This window comes from Dendrobates tinctorius, unplaced genomic scaffold (assembly GCF_039654945.1).
Source record: "Dendrobates tinctorius isolate UK_male_01 unplaced genomic scaffold, ASM3965494v1 ptg000010l, whole genome shotgun sequence".
In the NCBI taxonomy this organism is placed as follows: domain Eukaryota; kingdom Metazoa; phylum Chordata; class Amphibia; order Anura; family Dendrobatidae; genus Dendrobates; species Dendrobates tinctorius.
Window position 1 is genome coordinate 13,968,592 of NW_027361678.1, and position 17,533 is coordinate 13,986,124.

The following is a 17,533-nucleotide window of genomic DNA, read 5'->3' on the forward strand; positions in this document are numbered from 1 at the left end:
CACAGCAGCCCATCCACCAGTGTTTTGCCCGGCCACACATCCACAGCAGCCCATCCACCAGTGTTTTTCCCGGCCACACATCCACAGCAGCACATCCACCAGCAGAAAACTTTGACAAGACATTTGCATCATTGTCATAGAGGGTCCATGTATGATAGGGGCAGCTGGTATGTGGAGGAATAGCAGGGGGATGTAGATATTAGTATAAATCATGGAGGTGTTGTCTCATCTACCCCCTTGGTGCTGAATCTGAGGAGAAGGTGATAACTCGTGATACACATGGACCGAAAACATGTTTATTACACTGGAATAGCAGGAACATTCTGCATTATAGAAGAGAAAAAATCTGTAGTGCTCTGATCCAGAGTCCACACCAGAGGAGTGAGAACATCTGCATCAGCGACGATCCCCCAACTCCACAGTAGCTCCCCTGATCTCTGGGCCGGACCCTCACCCACTACAGGCCCTGCTCCCTGATGAACTGGCTGTAGCTGAGCAGCTCATGATTGGCTCCAGTCTGAGATTTCTGCTCCAAGAAAAGCCCCATATTGTCTCTGCGGGGCAAAGAGATGCTGCGGCTCCAGGATGGCTCCATCACCCCCAACAGATCCCTCACCAGCTGGGCAATGGCCTGCAAAGAGAAAAGTGGACATTAGGAGTGGTGACCTTGGCCAGTACTACCACCTCCATTGTCTCTGCTGACCTGTACTATAACCCCCCATCATCCCCACCCCCTGTTCCTGTACTACGACCCCCCTCATCCCCACCCCGTTCCTGTACTACGAACTTATTATTTATAATTTGGGATGACTTGGAAAGGAACTTAACTTAAATTAAAATAGTGGAGTAAAACTAAACCTGAAATATATGATTCAAATATAGTGTAAAAGCGACTGCCAAAATATCACTCAGTGACACTCTGGGTGTCAACGCTATAAGGCCCCATCACACATCCTGGTGATTCTTGTACAAGATAAACCGGCACTGGTGAGATCCATGTCTGTATGTAACATCTGTGTGACCTGTATCGGCGCCTGGGAAAATCAGTACAGTTCGCGCTGTTTCCCGGCGCCATGGATATTGCCCTCCCCCCCCACCTTATTCCCATCACCGCAAGACACGGATGCTGTGTGATCATGCTCAGTGTCTCTGCTGGATGCCTGGCTAAACACTCGCATAGTGCTAACATCCAGCATGGCATCTAGATGTAGCAGAGCTAGACTCATCAAGAGACAAATTAATTATCTTTTTGTCGGACAGGTGAGAGATATGGTTGTTTACGATTTTTTTGTCCTTTACAGGCGACATGGGCCTCAATGGATTATAGACATAAAGGTGAGTATAACTTTGTTTTTTAATAAATGTGTAAAACAGGGTGTTGAGTTTTATTTGAAATAGAGGATTTTATTTTTGCTGTGTGTTTCTTTCAAAACTTACTACAGGGTTAGTAATAGGGGCGTCTTAGGTTATGTTCCCACGGTCAATAAACGCTGCGTACATCCACAGCGTCAAAGCCGCAACGCCCAGAAGTTATAGCATAGTGGATGGGATTTCAAGAAATCCCATGTCTACTATGCCCACACCGAAGCATCCCTACGTAAACGAACATGAGGCGCGTCTTTCTAGACCGCAGCATGTCTATTTATGTTGCGGAGATGCTCAGTCTCTGCAGCGTAAATTTCTCATAGGATTTAATTAGATACGGTGAAACCGCATTATCTTTCTAGTCACTTGCGTGGTAAGTGCGGGAATATAGCTTACTACGCATGTGAACTAATTTAAATAAAGGTGTACCTTGTGCCACAGCCGGAAGTTTGCGTCCACTGCAGTTCTCGCGATGAGCTGAGTTGACCGTGAGAACTGCAGCGCACGTGCTTGCCGGGGAACGAGTTATCTCTGGTGGTCATCTACAAGCTCTGCTGTGTCTGGAAGTCAGGTTGGATGGTGGCATAATCAGGGCTGTGGAGTCGGTAAGCCAAACCTGCCACTCCGACTCCTCATTTTCCCTTACTCCGACTCCACGACTCCGACTCCTCATTTTCCCTTACTCCGACTCCACGACTCCGACTCCCACATATATTGCTTATATTTAAGTGACAAATTTATTGTAGTACAAGGTGAACATCAGACATTTAATCATTTCTATGATCCAATAATCAAGATATGTAGATAGAACATAATATCTATTTATTGGAATACAACTTTAGAACACAAAACTGTAAAATTGTAAATATGTAATACACTGTATAATATCGATTACATATATATAGTAAAGACCAAAAGTTTGGACACACCTCATTCAAAGAGTTTTCTTTATTTTCATGGCTATGAAAATTGTAGATTCACTCTGAAGGCATCAAAACTATGAATTAACACGTGGAGTTATATAATTAAAAAAGTGTGAAACAACTGAAAATATGTCTTCTATTCTAGGTTCTTCAAAGTAGCCACCTTTTGCTTTGATTACTGCTTTGCACACTGTTGGCATTCTCTTGCTGAGCTTCAAGAGGTAGTCACCGGAAATGGTCTTACAACAGTCTTGAAGGTGTTCCCAGAGATGCTTAGCACTTGTTGACAATTTTGCCTTCACTCTGCGGTCCAGCTCACCCCAAACCCTCTCGATTGGGTTCAGGTCTGGTGACTGTGGAGGCCAGGTCATCTGGCGTAGCACCCCATCACTCTCCTTCTTGGTCAAATAGCCCTTACACAGCCTGGAGGTGTGTTTGAGGTCAGTGTCCTGTTGAAAAATAAATGGATGGTCCAACTAAACACAAACCGGATGGAATAGCATGCCGCTGCAAGATGCTGTGGTAGCCATGCTGGTTCAGTATGCCTTCAATTTTGAATAAATCCCTAACAGTGTCACCAGTAAAGCACCCCCTGTCATGTCGGACACTGTTCACACCAGGGTGTCCGGCAGACAGCGGTAATACCCTGTTGGGTATTCTGTTCCAGTTGGGATAGGGTTAATCAGGTTGTCATGCTGGCTGAGGGCTGGGCCACGCCCTTGGTCTTTAAATAGTTCGTCCTGACTATGGGCGTCGCCGACTATAGCTTTAGCCTAGTGCTAGCAATACCGGTCAGCAGTGGTGGTGTTGGAGCGTCTGATATCTGGTGCAGTATATCCCTCAGTGGTTCTTTCTCCAATCTGTTATATATATATTTGGTTGCCCTTGCACATTATTGTATTCCCTTGTGTATTTACTGTGTGGTGTTTCTTTTACCCCTGTCCATACGTATTTGTGGGGTCTGGTGTGTGGTCCCCTCACTGGGTGGAGGGAGGTGGGTTCAGCTTAGGGCTGGACAGGAGACAGGGACAGGGTGGAGGCTCAGGCAGGCACACCTTCAGTGTAAACCCTGGGTAGAGGGTCAGACAGGGTTCCCCTAGTCTGAGGGACATCGCAGGGGTCCCGGGGTTTTTGCCTAAAGTAACCTAGGCATTCCATGACATTATCGTCGGCCCAAATAATAAAGTGAGAAAAAAAAAAGGGAATATAGGGGTTACTTACTATGGATCCTATACTTTCCCTAACCAAGCAGCTGGAGGCTCTATCCATACAGGTCACTGAATTCAGGGGGGCGGTCCAGCAACAAGGCCTGTCAGCTCCTGCAGTACCTGCTGAGGCTGCAGCCAGGGCAGCTGAGCCCAAGTTTCCCCTTCCTGAACGATTTGCTGGTGATCGTGGTAAGTTCACGGTGTTTCGTGAATCATGCAAATTGTATTTCCGTATGCGTCCACATTCCTCAGGTAATGAGGCTCAACGCGTGGGCTTGGTGATTTCTTTGCTGAGTGGTGACCCACAGGCCTGGGCCTTTTCACTCCCTTCAGACTCACCGGCATTTGAATCTGTAGATTTTTTTTTTCTCTGCTCTGGGTTTGATCTATGACGATCCGGATAGATTAAACTTAGCAGAGTCTAAGATACGCTCACTGCTACAGGGTGATCGACCAGCTGAGGATTACTGCACGGAATTACGGCGCTGGGCGGTGGACACGCAGTGGAATGACCCTGCGCTTAGAAGTCAATTTTTGCATGGGGTTTCTGGAAGGGTTAAACAGACTCTCCTAATGTACGAGACTCCCGCCTCTCTGGAGGCTGCGATGGCACTTGTAGTACGCATAGACCGACGTCTCCGTCAGGGGGCGCTGGTTTCGTTGCCTCCGGGAGGTGGGGGAGTGGTCGGTGAGGTTGCCGCGGGTGAATCCGTGGAACCCATGCAGATCGCTGGTATAGCACAGTCACCGAGTAACAAGCCTAAACGTCCTTGGCACAGAAGGCAGGGGCTCTGTTTTTTTTGTGGCAAAGGAGGACATTTTTTTAACGCTTGCCCCCTGGTACCTAAGAAGGGCGCGCCGGCGGAAAACTGATAGGCTCAGAGGGTTTGGAGGAGTCTAGTCTGAGCCTTTGTGTATCCTCCGTCATGGTTTCCCAGTGTATGCTCCCTGCTAGGGTGGTACTTGGGGGGCAAATGCTCTCTATTACAGTATTTATTGATAGTGGCTCAGCTGCCAATCTCATTGATGAGAGGTTCGCGCATACAGCGGGATTTCCGGTGGAGAAATTGCCGAACCCCATCCGGGTGGTTACCACCAATGCTTCCCCGTTGTCTCAAGGGGAGATCACAGAGTGTGTGTTGGATATACAACTCCACATCGGAGTATTACACTCAGAGCGGGTAACTTGTAAGGTGCTTAGTAACTTACCGGCTCAGATGGTTCTGGGCTTTCCATGGTTGTCAATGCATAATCCTGTTATTGATTGGAAGACCCAGGACATAATTCAGTGGAGCAGGGAGTGTCAGGAGAGGAGCCTGGCTACATGTATTTCCGCTTTGACCCCCAGTATCCCGGAGCCGTTGCTGGATTATGCGGATGTATTTTCTGAGAAGGGTTGTTCGGAACTACCACCGCATCGCCCCTATGACTGTGCTATTAGGTTGAAACCAGGGGCCAAGTTACCTAAAGCTAGAATGTTTAATATCTCAGGTCCCGAGAGGCTAGCTCTCAAGGAATACATTGCGGATAGCCTGAGCAAGGGTCATATTAGACCTTCCTCTTCTCCTCTGGCTGCTGGCTTCTTCTTTGTTAAAAAGAAGGATGGCGGTTTACGCCCGTGTCTGGATTTCAGAGAACTCAACCAGATTACGGTCCGTGATCCTTACCCTATGCCACTTATACCCGATTTATTCAACCAAGTGGTTGGTGCCAGGTGGTTCTCCAAACTGGACCTCAGGGGGGCGTACAATCTTATAAGAGTCCGTCAGGGGGATGAGTGGAAGACAGCGTTCAATACCCCTGAGGGTCACTTTGAGAGTTTGGTAATGCCGTTTGGGTTGACTATGGCACCGGCGGTCTTTCAACACTTCATTAATGATGTCTTCTCTCAGTTGTTGGGGAGGTTCGTTATAATTTATCTTGACGACATCCTCATTTTCTCTCGCGACCATGATACACATATAGAGCATGTTAGACAGGTTCTGCAGTTGCTCAGAGAGAACAGGCTCTATATCAAGCTTGAAAAATGTGTGTTTTTCGTACAGGAGCTACCGTTCTTGGGTTATATAATCTCCGCCTCAGGTTTTAAGATGGACACCGCAAAGGTGCAGGCGGTACTACATTGGGATCGGCCTGATAATCTTAAGGCGCTTCAGCGATTTCTTGGCTTCTCCAATTACTATAGGAAATTTATTAAGAACTTCTCTATGATTGCCAAACCACTGACTGACATGACTAAGAAGGGTACCGACTTTTCTGACTGGTCTGAGCCTGTGGTACAGGCGTTTGAATTCCTCAAGAATAGTTTTGCCTCAGAGCCCATTCTGGTGCAGCCCGATGTCTCCTTACCGTTTGTCGTGGAGGTGGATGCGTCGGAGGTTGGAGTGGGGGCTGTACTGTCTCAGGGCCCTTCTTGGGCCAAGTTGCATCCGTGTGCCTTCTTCTCCAAGAAGCTGTCGCCTGCGGAGCGTAATTATGATATTGGCAACAGGGAACTATTGGCCATCAAATTGGCATTTGAGGAGTGGCGACACTTCTTGGAGGGGGCTGTTCATCAGATTACTGTGATAACCGACCATAAGAATTTGCTTTATTTAGAATCTGCTAAGCGCCTGTCCTCCAGACAGGCTCGCTGGGCATTATTCTTCACCCTGTTCAACTTCATTCTTACCTATCGACCTGGGTCGAAGAATGTTAAGGCAGACGCTTTATCCAGGTGTTTTCCTGGTGGAGAGTTATGTGAAGAGCCGGTGCCTATTCTCCAAAAGGGTGTGGTGGTATCTGCCATCACGACAGAGATTGAGGCAGAGATTGCGGAGGCTCAGGAGGTGGTACCGCCGGGGTTGCCTGCTAATAAATCTTTTGTGCCGCTACATCTACGCTCTAGAGTGTTGGGCGAACATCACGACACGGTACTGGCAGGTCATCCAGGGGTTAAGAGCACTCTGGAACTGGTATCGCGTCGTTTTTGGTGGCCTAAAATCCGGCAGGATGTGGCCTCATATGTGGCTGCCTGTACCACGTGCGCACGGGCCAAGACTCCTCGTTCCCGTCCCGCTGGTAGCTTGCAGCCTCTCGGGGTGCCCAGTAAGCCATGGACTGAGATTTCCATGGATTTTATTACTGACTTGCCCGCCTTGGCAGGGAACTCGGTCATTTTGGTAATTGTTGATAGGTTCTCCAAAATGTCACATTTCGTTGCTTTACCGTCTTTGCCCAATGCTAAGACTCTTGCTCAGATATTTATTCGCGAGGTGGTCAGACTTCATGGTGTCCCATCTGACATTGTGTCTGATCGAGGTACGCAGTTTGTGGCAAAGTTTTGGAGAGCTTTTTGTTCTCGCCTTGGAATCAAATTATCTCATTCATCGGCTTTCCACCCTCAGTCGAATGGACAGACTGAGCGGATGAACCAAAACCTGGAGCAATACTTGCGCTGCTTTATTTCCGACAATCAGGAAGAGTGGTCAGCGTTTCTTCCTCTGGCAGAATTCGCAATAAACAACCATTGCCAGGAATCGTCTGGGGAATCTCCTTTTTTTTGTGTGTATGGTCAACATCCTCAATTTTGCACCTTGTGTCAGGGGTGCTCAGTTGGCGTCCCTGAGGAGGACCAGTTGGGAGCTCAATTGTCGTCTGTTTGGAGGAGAGTCAAGCAGCGCTTGTTGAAGGTGGGTTCCAGGTACAAACGGGTGGCTGACTGCAGACGTGTGCCAGGTCCGGACCTGTGTGTGGGTGATTGGGTGTGGTTATCTACTAGGAACATTAAGCTCAAGATACCGTCACTTAAGTTGGGTCCCAGGTTCATTGGCCCAATTAGAATCTCCGCAGTGATCAACCCCGTGGCATTTCGTTTGGAGTTGCCGGCTGTGTATAAGATTCATAATGTATTTCACAAAGCATTGCTAAAGAAGGTCGTGGGTTTGGTGGATGGTTACCCCGGGCCACCACCTCCCGTCTTGGTGGATGGCGCGTTGGAATTTGAGGTGTCCAAAGTGGTGGACTCTAGGGTTGTGCGTCGCACTCTACAGTACCTGGTCCACTGGCGTGGCTATGGTCCTGAGGAGAGGACATGGGTGCCGGCCTCTGACATTCATGCTGATCGACTGGTTACTATGTTCCATCGTCGCCATCCGGACAAGCCAGGTCCTCGACATGGTGAGGTTCCGGAGGTCCCTCGTAGAAGGCGGGGTACTGTCATGTCGGACACTGTTCACACCAGGGTGTCCGGCAGACAGCGGTAATACCCTGTTGGGTATTCTGTTCCAGTCGGGATAGGGTTAATCAGGTTGTCATGCTGGCTGAGGGCTGGGCCACGCCCTTGGTCTTAATAGTTCGTCCTGACTATGGGCGTCGCCGACTATAGCTTTAGCCTAGTGCTAGCAATACCGGTCAGCAGTGGTGGTGTTGGAGCATCTGATATCTGGTGCAGTATATCCCTCAGTGGTTCTTTCTCCAATCTGTTATATATATATTTGGTTGCCCTTGCACATTATTGTATTCCCTTGTGTATTTACTGTGTGGTGTTTCTTTTACCCCTGTCCATACGTATTTGTGGGGTCTGGTGTCTGGTCCCCTCACTGGGTGGAGGGAGGTGGGTTCAGCTTAGGGCTGGACAGGAGACAGGGACAGGGTTGGAGGCTCAGGCAGGCACACCTTCAGTGTAAACCCTGGGTAGAGGGACACAGGGTTCCCCTAGTCTGAGGGACATTGCAGTGGTCCCGGGGTTTTTGCCTAAAGTAACCTAGGCATTCCATGCCACCCCCACACCATCTCACCTCCTCCTCCATGCTTCACGGTGGGAACCAGGCATGTAGAGTCCATCCGTTCACCTTTTCTGCGTCGCACAAAGACACGGTGGTTGGAATCAAAGATCTCAAATTTGGACTCATCAGACCAAAGCACAGATTTCCACTGGTCTAATGTCCATTCCTTGTGTTCTTTAGCCCAAACAAGTCTCTTCTGCTTGTGGCCTGTCCTTAGCAGTGGTTTCCTAGCAGCTATTTTACCATGAAGGCCTGCTGCACAAAGTCTCCTCTTAACAGTTGTAGAGATGTGTCTGCTGCTAGAACTCAGTGTGGCATTGACCTGGTCTCTAATCTGAGCTGCTGTTAACCTGCGATTTCTGAGGCTGGTGACTCGGATGAACTTATCCTCCGCAGCAGAGGTGACTCTTGGTCTTCCTTTCCTGGGGCGGTCCTCATGTGAGCCAGTTTCTTTGTAGCGCTTGATGGTTTTTGCCACTGCACTTGGGGACACTTTCAAAGTTTTCCCAATTTTTCGGACTGACTGACCTTCATTTCTTAAAGTAATGATGGCCACTCGTTTTTCTTTACTCAGCTGCTTTTTTTCTTGCCATAATACAAATTCTAACAGTCTATTCAGTAGGACTATCAGCTGTGTATCCACCAGACTTCTGCACAACACAACTGATGGTCCCAACCCCATTTATAAGGCAAGAAATCCCACTTATAAACCTGACAGGGCACACCTGTGAAGTGAAAACCATTTCCGGTGACTACCTCTTGAAGCTCATCAAGAGAATGCCAAGAGTGTGCAAAGCAGAAATCAAAGCAAAAGGTGGCTACTTTGAAGAACCTAGAATATAAGACATACAGTATTTTCAGTTGTTTCACACTTTTTTGTTAATTATATAATTCCACATGTGTTAATTCATAGTTTTGATCCCTTCAGAGTGAATCTACAATTTTCATAGTCATGAAAATAAAGAAAACGCTTTGATTGAGGTGTGTCCAAGCTCTTGGTCTGTACTGTGTGTGTGTGTGTGTGTGTGTGTGTGTATGTGTATATATATATATATACACACACACTTTGACTTATCTTGGCTAAGATAACGCCTAGATCCTCAGGTTACATTCACACTATGGGCGTAGCCAGGATCAAACCGGTGGGGGGTGGCCAGAACCTCATACTGTTCAGCAGAATTTCATACTGCACACCTCAGCTGCTGCAGAACCTCATACTGCACACCCCTACATTTGAAAATAAAGCCTGCACCTTAAGAAGATGTGATGAATGCAGTCTATTTATTCCAACTATCAATTGATGTTGATGTGTTACTGAAGACGAGCAATGCCTGTCCTGGGCGTCCTTTTGGGCAGCTACGAGGTGTACCTGACTGGTGCTAAAAAAAAGTAGTGTTAGTCTGTGTGCTACCCGGCTTTCATTCTTTTTGGTACAGATATGATATGGATAGACAGATATGGATAAATGGATATATAGAGCAGATTTCTAATCTGCTTTTGCTATTGAAAACATTAGCTATGAGCTCAAAAACCTTTCAGGTGATGCGGTTTTTTAAAAAGCTGATCTGCTTTTGCAACTGAAAAACGTATCCTTAAAAAACGCAGGAAAAATACTGTGTGTGAATGCAGCTTTAGATCAGGAATAGAACAGTCATTTATAGGACATTTCATAACTTTCCCAAATTCCTATGAAAAAATATTCAGCACATTCTGCACTGAACTACTGTACCCAATTTATTATATATTTTAGGAGTCGGTCCATTTTATACCAACTCCGACTCCACCAAAATGAGGTCCGACTCCACGACTCCGACTTCACAGCCCTGGGCATAATGCCACTGTTCAGCCAAAGGCATCCAGATGTAGCAGAGCTGGACTTGTCGTGGGACAGTATGTATATCTTCCCTGCGGACAGGTAAGGATATTGTTGCTTTTTTATTTTATTTCTCTTACAGGAGATCGAGGGTATCGGTGAAATGGGCAATGCAGTATGTATGGTTTAATTAAAATTATTAAAGGAGTCTGTCATTATTTCAATTAAAGGACTTTATTCTGGCTGTGTCTTTATGTACCATGTAACTATAGGATTAGTAATGGATAGGTGTCTTATAGACGCTTCTCCATTACTAAGCCATGGGCTTGGTGTCACTTGACAATACAAAGGTGACATCAACCCCACTTGCCACCCCTACAGGGCAAGTGGGAACAGCTGGGAAAAGTGCCACAATTAGTGCATCTTTGGATGCGGGCTGCTATTTTAAGGCTGGTGAGGGCCAAAATCCATGGGCCTTGTCAGCCTAATACCAGGCCACAACTGTCTGCTTTTTCCTTGGCTGGTTAACAAAAATAGGAGGACCCCACTATTTTTGCTAACCATCCAAGGTAAGCAGACTGCTGTGGCCTGATATTATCAGGCTGGTAAGGTTCATGGATATTGGATCCTTACCATCCTGAAATACCAGTCCCAGTAAGTAGTCTGCTTTACTCTAGGCTGGTTAACAAATATAGAGGGACCCCACAAAATTTACCATTAAGTAAATTAGTACACATGCATAGTAAGCTGCATTCCCGCACTTAATACGCATGTGACTGGGAAGATAATGCGGTTTTACCGCATCTAATGATATTGAATTGGTCATTTACGCAGCTACATAAATTGACATGCTGCTGTCCGGAAAGATGTGCCGGATGTCCATCTCTGCAGTGAAGCCACGGGCGTCAGTGCACACATAGTGGACATGGAATTTCTTGAAATCCCATCCTCTATGCTGTAACAGCTGGATGCTGCAGGTTGGACATTGCAGACGTACACAGCGTTCAACCTGCAACGTTTAGGCTATGTACACACGTTGCAGATTTTGATGCGGATCCGCAGCGTTTTTGGCCGCACGGATTTGCATCAAATCCGCAGTGTAGTGCACAGCCAATGTAAAACTATGGGAAATGGAGATTTGTTGTGCACATGCTGCGGAAAAATACGTGCATAAACGCAACTTTTTTTTTTTCCCGCAGCATGTCAATTCTTTTTGCGGATCTGCAGCGTTTTTGCACCCATTGACTTCCATTGAGTCAGGCACATTTGCAGCTAAACCGCAAATGTAAAAAAAATCAGATTTTCAGGAATTAATACAAAGTGGTATAGCTGGAATGAAAGTGTTTGTGTACCACCTAAATGTCGCTAACTTCTGAACTGACCGCTGTAGCCGGGAGACTCTAAGGCCGTTATTTGGCCATGAACTGCTATGGCAAACATCAGGACCACACAATCATGATCTCAGTGTGTCAATTAGATTAAAGTGCAAGCCCCCACAATCTATTAACCATTTATTTGATGTAGTCACTTTTGATAGCAGCAACTAAGGGGTTAAACATATGGATTGTGCCAACACTGTTCGTTGGTGATACAGCAAGTTGTCAGCTATAGTTTACAGCTGACAGCTGCTGGATTGTCACCTCTATGGGGTTGCCAGTCTCTTATATCTCAGGTCAGTAAAAAGACGAATTGGCTGTCATTAAGGGGTTAAAAAAATGCCGTACGGTCCCCTTATATTTGTTAACCAGCCAAAGTAAAGCAGACTACTGGGGCTGGTATTTCAGGCTGGCAAGGATCCAATATCCATGAACCTTACCAGCCTGATAATACCAGGCCACCGCAGCAGTCTGCTTACCTTAGATGATTAGTAAAAATGGTGGAATCCTCTACAAAAAAAAAAAATAGCGTGGGGTGCCCCTATTTTTGTTAACCAGCCAAGGAAAAAGCAGACAGCTGCGGCCTGGCATTCTCAGGCTGGTGAGGGCCATGGATTTTGGCCCTCACCAGCCTAAAAAATAGCAGCCCATAGCCGCCCCACAATTGGAACATCCAAAGATTCGCCAATTGTGGCCCTTTACCCGGCTCTTCCAACTTGCACTGTAGCGGTGGCAAGTGGGTTAATATTTGTGGGGTTAATGTCACCTTTGTATTGTAAGGTGACATCAAGCCCATGGATTAGTAATGGAGAAGCGTTTATAAGACACCTATCCATTACTAACCCTATAGTTATATGGTAGATTAAGACAGCCAGAATAAAGACCTTTAATTGAAATAATGACACAGACTCTTTTAATAGATCTTAATTAAACCATACTTACTGCATCGCTTATTCCACCGATGCCCTCGATCTCCTGTAAATAAAATAAAAAAGCAACAATATCCTTTCCTGTCTGCAGAGATGATATACAGCTCTGGCAAAAATAAAGAGACCTTTGCAAAATTTTCAGTTTGATTTTTCTCTTTATAGGTATATTTTTGAGTAAAATGTAAATTGTTATTTTATTCTATAAACTACTGACACCATGTCTCCAAATTTCCAAGCACTACATTTTGTATTTATGTTCAGAAAATAAGAAATGGCCAACAGAATAAAAAATGCAATGCTTGCCAACCTCAAATAATGCTAAAAAAAAGTTCATAATTATTTAGAAACAACAATACTAACGTTTTAACTCAGGAAGAGTTCAGAAATCAATATTTTGTGAATAACCATGATTTTTAATCACAGCTTCCATGCGTCTTGGCATGCTTTCCACCAGTCTTTCACACTGCTTTTGGGTGACCTTATGCCACTCCTGGTACAAACATTTAAGCAGTTCTTTGTTTGATGGCTTGTGACTATCCATCTTCCTCTTGATTACATTCCAGAGGCTTTCAATGGGGTTCAGGTCTGGAGATTGGGCTGGCCATGACAGGGATGTGATGTGGTGGTCCTTCATCCACACATTGACCTAGTTGTGTAGCATGGCACATTGTCCTGCTGGAAAAAACAGTCCTCAGAGTTGGGGAACATTGCCTGAGCAGAAGGAATCAACTGTTATTCCAGGATAACCTTGTATGCGGCTTGATTCATACGTCCTTCGCAAAGATTAACCTGTCCAATTCCAGCCTTGCTGAAGCATCTCCAGATCATCACCAATCCTCCACCAAATTTCACAGTGGGTGCAAGACACTGTGGCTTGTACGCCTCTCCAGGTCTCCATCTAACTATTAGATGACCAGGTGTTGGGCAAAGCTGAAAATTGGACTCGGAGAAGATTACCTTACTCCAGTCCTCTATGGTCCCAATCCTTATGGTCTTTGGCAAACTTCAGCCTGGCTCTCCTTTGCTTCTCATTGATGAAAGGCTTTTTTCTACCATTACATGACTTGAACCCTGCCTCTAGGCGCTTGTTACGAACTGTTCTTGCCGTGCACTTCACCCCAGTTGCCATTTACCATTCCTTGTGTAGGTCACTTGATGTCATTCTGCGGTCGCTGAGTGACATTTGAATAAGATGACAGTCATCCCAGTCAGTGGAGAGTCGTTTTCGCCCTCTGCCTGTCTGTAGCCCCAATGTCTGCTGCTTGACTTTGTTGTAATGGACTGCTGTCTTAGAAATTTTAAGGATGGAGGCAACATGACGCTCACTGTATCCCTCTGCTAATAAATCCAGAATTGAGCTTTTCTTTTCCTCACTCATGACTTTTCTTTTCAACTCCTTTGGGATGGATAAAACTTATTTTTTCATTCCTGATACTTTTGGGATATTACTAGCACTTGTTTTGCCATCCAGCTTGTCCTAGTGCAGCTGATCACCGGAGACAACTCGGGCCCCAGCGGTCACGTGCACGGGAGTTATCACGGTGAACTCAGCTCATCGCAAGAACTGCAGTGGACACAAACTTCTGGCTGTGGCACAAGGTACACCTTTATTTAAATAAGTTCACAAGCGTAGTAAGCTGCGTTCCCGCATTTAATACGCATGTGCCTATAAATATAATGCGTTTTTACCTCATCTAATTAAATTCTATGGTTTTTTACACTGCGGAGATTGAGCATCTCCGTAACATAAATAAACATGCTGCGGTCTGGAAAGACACTGCATGTTCGTCTCCGCAGGGAAGCCGTGGGCATCTGTGAACGCATAGTGGGCATGGTATTTCTTGAAATCCCATCCACTATGCTTGTAACATCTGGTCGCTGCAAAAGTACGCAGCGTCCAAACCGCAACGTTTGCTAACCATGGGAACATACCCTTATAAACCTCTCCATTGCCAACCCCTGGGCTTGATGTCATCTGACAATACAAAGGTGACATCAACCCCACAAACATTACCTTACTCGTTACCCCAATAGGGCAAGTGGGGAGAGCGAGGCTAAGTGCCATATTTGGTGCATAAGATGCACCATTTCTGTGGCGGGTAAGGGCTGATGTTTTTAGCCGGGGGGGGGGGGGCAATACCCGTGGCCCCTTACGAGGATATTCATATCAGCTCACAGCTGCCTGTTTAGTCTCTTTAGTATGAATTTATAGGGGGGCCCAAACATCATTTTTTTTTCTGAGGTCCCTAGTAAATTCCCCAGGAAAGGCTAACCAAGCAGCTGTGAGCCTGGGATATTGTTCCTGGTCCCTGAATATTATCAACAGTGATTAGGAAATTTATATGGTAGTACACGCCAGTTTTTTATTTAATTCTTATTGTCCCCGCTGACCTGTGCCTGTATTACCACCCCCATCGTCTCCGCTGACCTGTGCCTGTACTATCACCCCCATTGTCCCCGCTGACCTGTGCCTGTGCTATCGCCCCCATCGTCTCCGCTGACCTGTGCCTGTACTACCACCCCCATCGTCCCCGCTGACCTGGGCCTGTACTATCACCCCCATCGTCTCCGCTGACCTGGGCCTGTACTACCACCCCCATCGTCCCCGCTGGCCTGGGCCTGTACTACCACCCCCATCGTCCCCGCTGACCTGTGGCTGTACTATCACCCCCATCGTCCCCGCTGACCTGTGCCTGTGCTATCGCCCCCATCGTCTCCGCTGACCTGGGCCTGTACTACCGCCCCCATCGTCCCCGCTGACCTGGGCCTGTACTACCACCCCCATCGTCCCCGCTGACCTGTGGCTGTACCACCACCCCCATCGTCCCCGCTGACCTTTGCCTGTACTATCGTCCCCGCTGACCTTTGCCTGTACTATCGCCCCCATCGTCCCCGCTGACCTGTGCCTGTACTATCGCCCCCATCGACCAGTGCCTGTACTATCACCCCCATCGTCCCCGCTGACCTGTGCCTGTACTATCACCCCCATTGTCCCCGCTGACCTGTGCCTGTACTATCACCCCCATCGTCCCCGCTGACCTGTGCCTGTACTATCACCCCCATCGTCCCCGCTGACCTGTGCCTGTACTATCACCCCCATCGTCCCCGCTGACCTGTGCCTGTACTATCACCCCCATCGTCCCCGCTGACCTGTGCCTGTACTATCACCCCCATCTTCCCCGCTGACCAGTGCCTGTACTATCATCCCCATCGTCCCCGCTGACCTGTGCCTGTACTATCATCCCCATCGTCCCCGCTGACCTGTGCCTGTACTATCGTCCCCGATGACCTGTGCCTGTACTATCATCCCCATCGTCCCCGCTGACCTGTGCCTGTACTATCACCCCCATCGTCCCCGCTGACCTGTGCCTGTACTATCACCCCCATCGTCCCCGCTGACCTGTGCCTGTACTATCACCCCCATCGTCCCCGCTGACCTGTGCCTGTACTATCATCCCCATCGTCCCCGCTGACCTGTGCCTGTACTATCATCCCCATCGTCCCCGCTGACCTGTGCCTGTACTATCGTCCCCATCGTCCCCGCTGACCTGTGCCTGTACTATCGTCCCCATCGTCCCCGCTGACCTGTGCCTGTACTATCGTCCCCATCGTCCCCGCTGACCTGTGCCTGTACTATCGTCCCCATCGTCCCCGCTGACCTGTGCCTGTACTATCGTCCCCGCTGACCTGTGCCTGTACTATCGTCCCCATCGTCCCCGCTGACCTGTGCCTGTACTATCGTCCCCGCTGACCTGTGCCTGTACTATCATCCCCATCGTCCCCGCTGACCTGTGCCTGTACTATCGTCCCCATCGTCCCCGCTGACCTGTGCCTGTACTATCGTCCCTATCGTCCCCGCTGACCTGTGCCTGTACTATCGTCCCCGCTGACCTGTGCCTGTACTATCGTCCCCGCTGACCTGTGCCTGTACTATCATCCCCATCGTCCCCGCTGACCTGTGCCTGTACTATCATCCCCATCGTCCCCGCTGACCTGTGCCTGTACTATCGTCCCCATCGTCCCCGCTGACCTGTGCCTGTACTATCATCCCCATCGTCCCCGCTGACCTGTGCCTGTACTATCATCCCCATCGTCCCCGCTGACCTGTGCCTGTACTATCATCCCCATCGTCCCCGCTGACCTGTGCCTGTACTATCATCCCCATCGTCCCCGCTGACCTGTGCCTGTACTATCATCCCCATCGTCCCCGCTGACCTGTGCCTGTACTATCGTCCCCGCTGACCTGTGCCTGTACTATCACCCCCATCGTCCCCGCTGACCTGTGCCTGTACTATCGTCCCCGCTGACCTGTGCCTGTACTATCATCCCCATCGTCCCCGCTGACCTGTGCCTGTACTATCATCCCCATCGTCCCCGCTGACCTGTGCCTGTACTATCGTCCCTATCGTCCCCTCTGACCTGTGCCTGTACTATCGTCCCCGCTGACCTGTGCCTGTACTATCACCCCCATCGTCCCCGCTGACCTGTGCCTGTACTATCGTCCCCGCTGACCTGTGCCTGTACTATCACCCCCATCGTCCCCGCTGACCTGTGCCTGTACTATCACCCCCATCGTCCCCGCTGACCTGTGCCTGTACTATCGTCCCCGCTGACCTGTGCCTGTACTATCGTCCCCGCTGACCTGTGCCTGTACTATCACCCCCATCGTCCCCGCTGACCTGTGCCTGTACTATCGTCCCCGCTGACCTGTGCCTGTACTATCACCCCCATAGTCCCAGTGCCCCCCGCCACGTCACTCACCCTCACGTGCTCGGCATCGGTGACCCCCATCCGGGGCAGTGTGGAGCCGGTGACGTGGATCAGTTTCCGGCCGGTGACGCCGTTGTCGGTGAAGCAGGCCTGTGGACAGACACGGGTTACGCAAGTTCCTGCACGGGGAACGGAGCCGCGGCCGGGGTTACCTCATACTGCGGGAATCCTTTCCTCCGGACCCAGCCCCCGACATCCCGGCAGCTCCATCGGAAACAGCTCGGTAACTGCGGCTCCATCTGCTCGCCAACCTGATGCGTCCATAGCAACCGCCACTTCCGCCTGCGTGCATCTCCATGACAACCACTTCACATCGGCTCAGATTCCTTGGGTCATTTCCATGCAGATCAGCAAGTCTTCAGGCTCCGCCCCCTCCACGCAGA

The 17,533-nt window shown here is 48.6% G+C and overlaps 1 protein-coding gene across 1 annotated transcript; it reads right to left on the reverse strand.

Moving 5' to 3' along the window:
* Positions 1-282: 282 nt before the first annotated feature.
* On the reverse strand, positions 283-17,513 carry SAMD15 (sterile alpha motif domain containing 15). The gene is made up of 3 exons (XM_073587452.1): positions 17,303-17,513; positions 17,142-17,240; positions 283-631 (listed from the first exon to the last, which is right to left on the reverse strand). Exons 1-3 carry the CDS (start codon positions 17,387-17,389, stop codon positions 458-460), a joined length of 360 nt encoding a protein of 119 aa, XP_073443553.1. The 5' UTR covers positions 17,390-17,513; the 3' UTR covers positions 283-457.
* Positions 17,514-17,533: the final 20 nt, after the last annotated feature.

What these genes read in the sequence shown, in the direction of transcription:
- SAMD15 (XM_073587452.1), bottom strand. Translation starts at nt 17,389, where the DNA reads ATGGAGCCGCAGTTACCGAGCTGTTTCCGATGGAGCTGCCGGGATGTC. An exon ending in AAGGATTCCCGCAGTATGAG is followed by an intron (nt 17,241 to 17,302) that starts GTAACCCCGGCC and finishes GTCTGTCCACAG; the next exon opens with GCCTGCTTCACCGACAACGG. An exon ending in CCGATGCCGAGCACGTGAGG is followed by an intron (nt 632 to 17,141) that starts GTGAGTGACGTG and finishes TTCTCTTTGCAG; the next exon opens with GCCATTGCCCAGCTGGTGAG.